Consider the following 1,455-nt stretch of genomic DNA (forward strand, 5'->3'; position numbering starts at 1 on the left):
CCCCTAAATACATTTTTTTAAGAGAACAAAACTGTGCAAACCTTTCTCTAATCCAGAGGGGCTGTTTTTGGTTTTTGTGTTTGGAACAGGGTCTCGCTCTATCAACCAGGCTAAATGCACTGCAGCCTCAATCTCCTGGGGCCAAATAATCCTCCTGCTTCAGCCTCCTGAGTAGCTGGGACCACAAGTAGGTACCACCACACTCGGCTAATTTTTTTTAATGTTTGTAGAGATGGGGGTCTCACTATGTTGCCCAGGCTGGTCTCTTATTCCTGAGAACTCCAGAGTTCTTAACAGACGGCCCATGGACCCCTGAGCTTATGATCTTGAAATAATAAACAAAATTATATGCTCAAGTATTTATGCACAAAGCAACTGAGGAGGCAGAGGAAGGATACAAGTTTTATTTTAAAAGGGGGTTAGGATGCCGCCCAGGCTGGAATGCAATGGCACAGTTCTCAGCTCACTGCAACCTCCACCTCCCAGGTTCAAGCAATTCTTCTGCCTCAGCTTCACAAGTAGCTGGGATTACAGGCACATACCACCACACCCAACTAATTTCTGTTTTTAGTAGGGATGGGCTTTCACCATTTTGGCCAGTCTGATCTCGAACTCCTGACCTCAGGTGATCTGCCTACCTCAGCCTCCCAAAGTGCTGGGATTACAGGCGTCAGCCACTGCGCCCAGCCAAGAAACACTGTTCTAACCATACTAATTGGTCATAAATTAAGATTTACTTACCAGAATCTGCAGATCCAAACTCTCTCAAAGCTCTCTCATAATATTCTCTTATGTTTGCCATATTGCAGGATTCCTGACAAAGACAGACAATCTTACCTCAAAAGCATGATTTGTAACATAACAAATTCATTCCAACCATATTGTTAAGCAGCTATTGCCTGTCAGGTATTTGAAGGAGAAGGTGGGTCAGTCAGACTTTAACATGAACACAACCTGGATCTCAACTTTTCCAGAAAAAAAAAATCAAAGCCACTCAACAGAGTGAATTAAGTGTCAAACATAAAAGCTATAGTAGCATGGAGAAAGGCGCTATTAGAAAAAAGTGGGGGACATGGGCAGATTCACTGAAAATAGTATTTGAAGGTGTTAAGGAATTAGTGGGACTTAAATAAACATTGAAGTTTCTACTCGTTTTGAGTAAGGATTTCTTCCTTTTGAATATCGGGGCCCTGATTCTTGTTATATCCACCTTAAAGTAAATACTAGTTATATGACCTTCAGCAAGTTTTTAAACCCTCTGACCTTAAATATTTCCTCACCTATAAAACAAGGATAGTATCTCTTAACACAACTACAAGTATTAGATTAAAATGCTGATGAAGGCCGGGCGCGGTGGCTCAAGCCTGTAATCCCAGCACTTTGGGAGGCCGAGGCGGGTGGATCACGAGGTCAAGAGATCGAGACCATCCTGGTCAACATGGTGAAACCCCGTCT

At 42.8% G+C, this 1,455-nt stretch overlaps 1 protein-coding gene across 1 annotated transcript in view; it reads right to left on the reverse strand.

Moving 5' to 3' along the window:
* The window catches only part of UTP6 (UTP6 small subunit processome component), a 35,734-nt gene that overhangs the window by 1,597 nt on the left and 32,682 nt on the right, over window positions 1-1,455 (reverse strand). Inside the window, 1 exon segment of the mRNA XM_017542015.2 lies at window positions 742-814. Coding sequence (XP_017397504.1) covers window positions 742-814 — 73 coding nt within the window.

Source organism: Cebus imitator, unplaced genomic scaffold (genome assembly GCF_001604975.1).
Source record: "Cebus imitator isolate Cc_AM_T3 unplaced genomic scaffold, Cebus_imitator-1.0 Scaffold140, whole genome shotgun sequence".
Lineage (NCBI taxonomy): Eukaryota > Metazoa > Chordata > Mammalia > Primates > Cebidae > Cebus > Cebus imitator.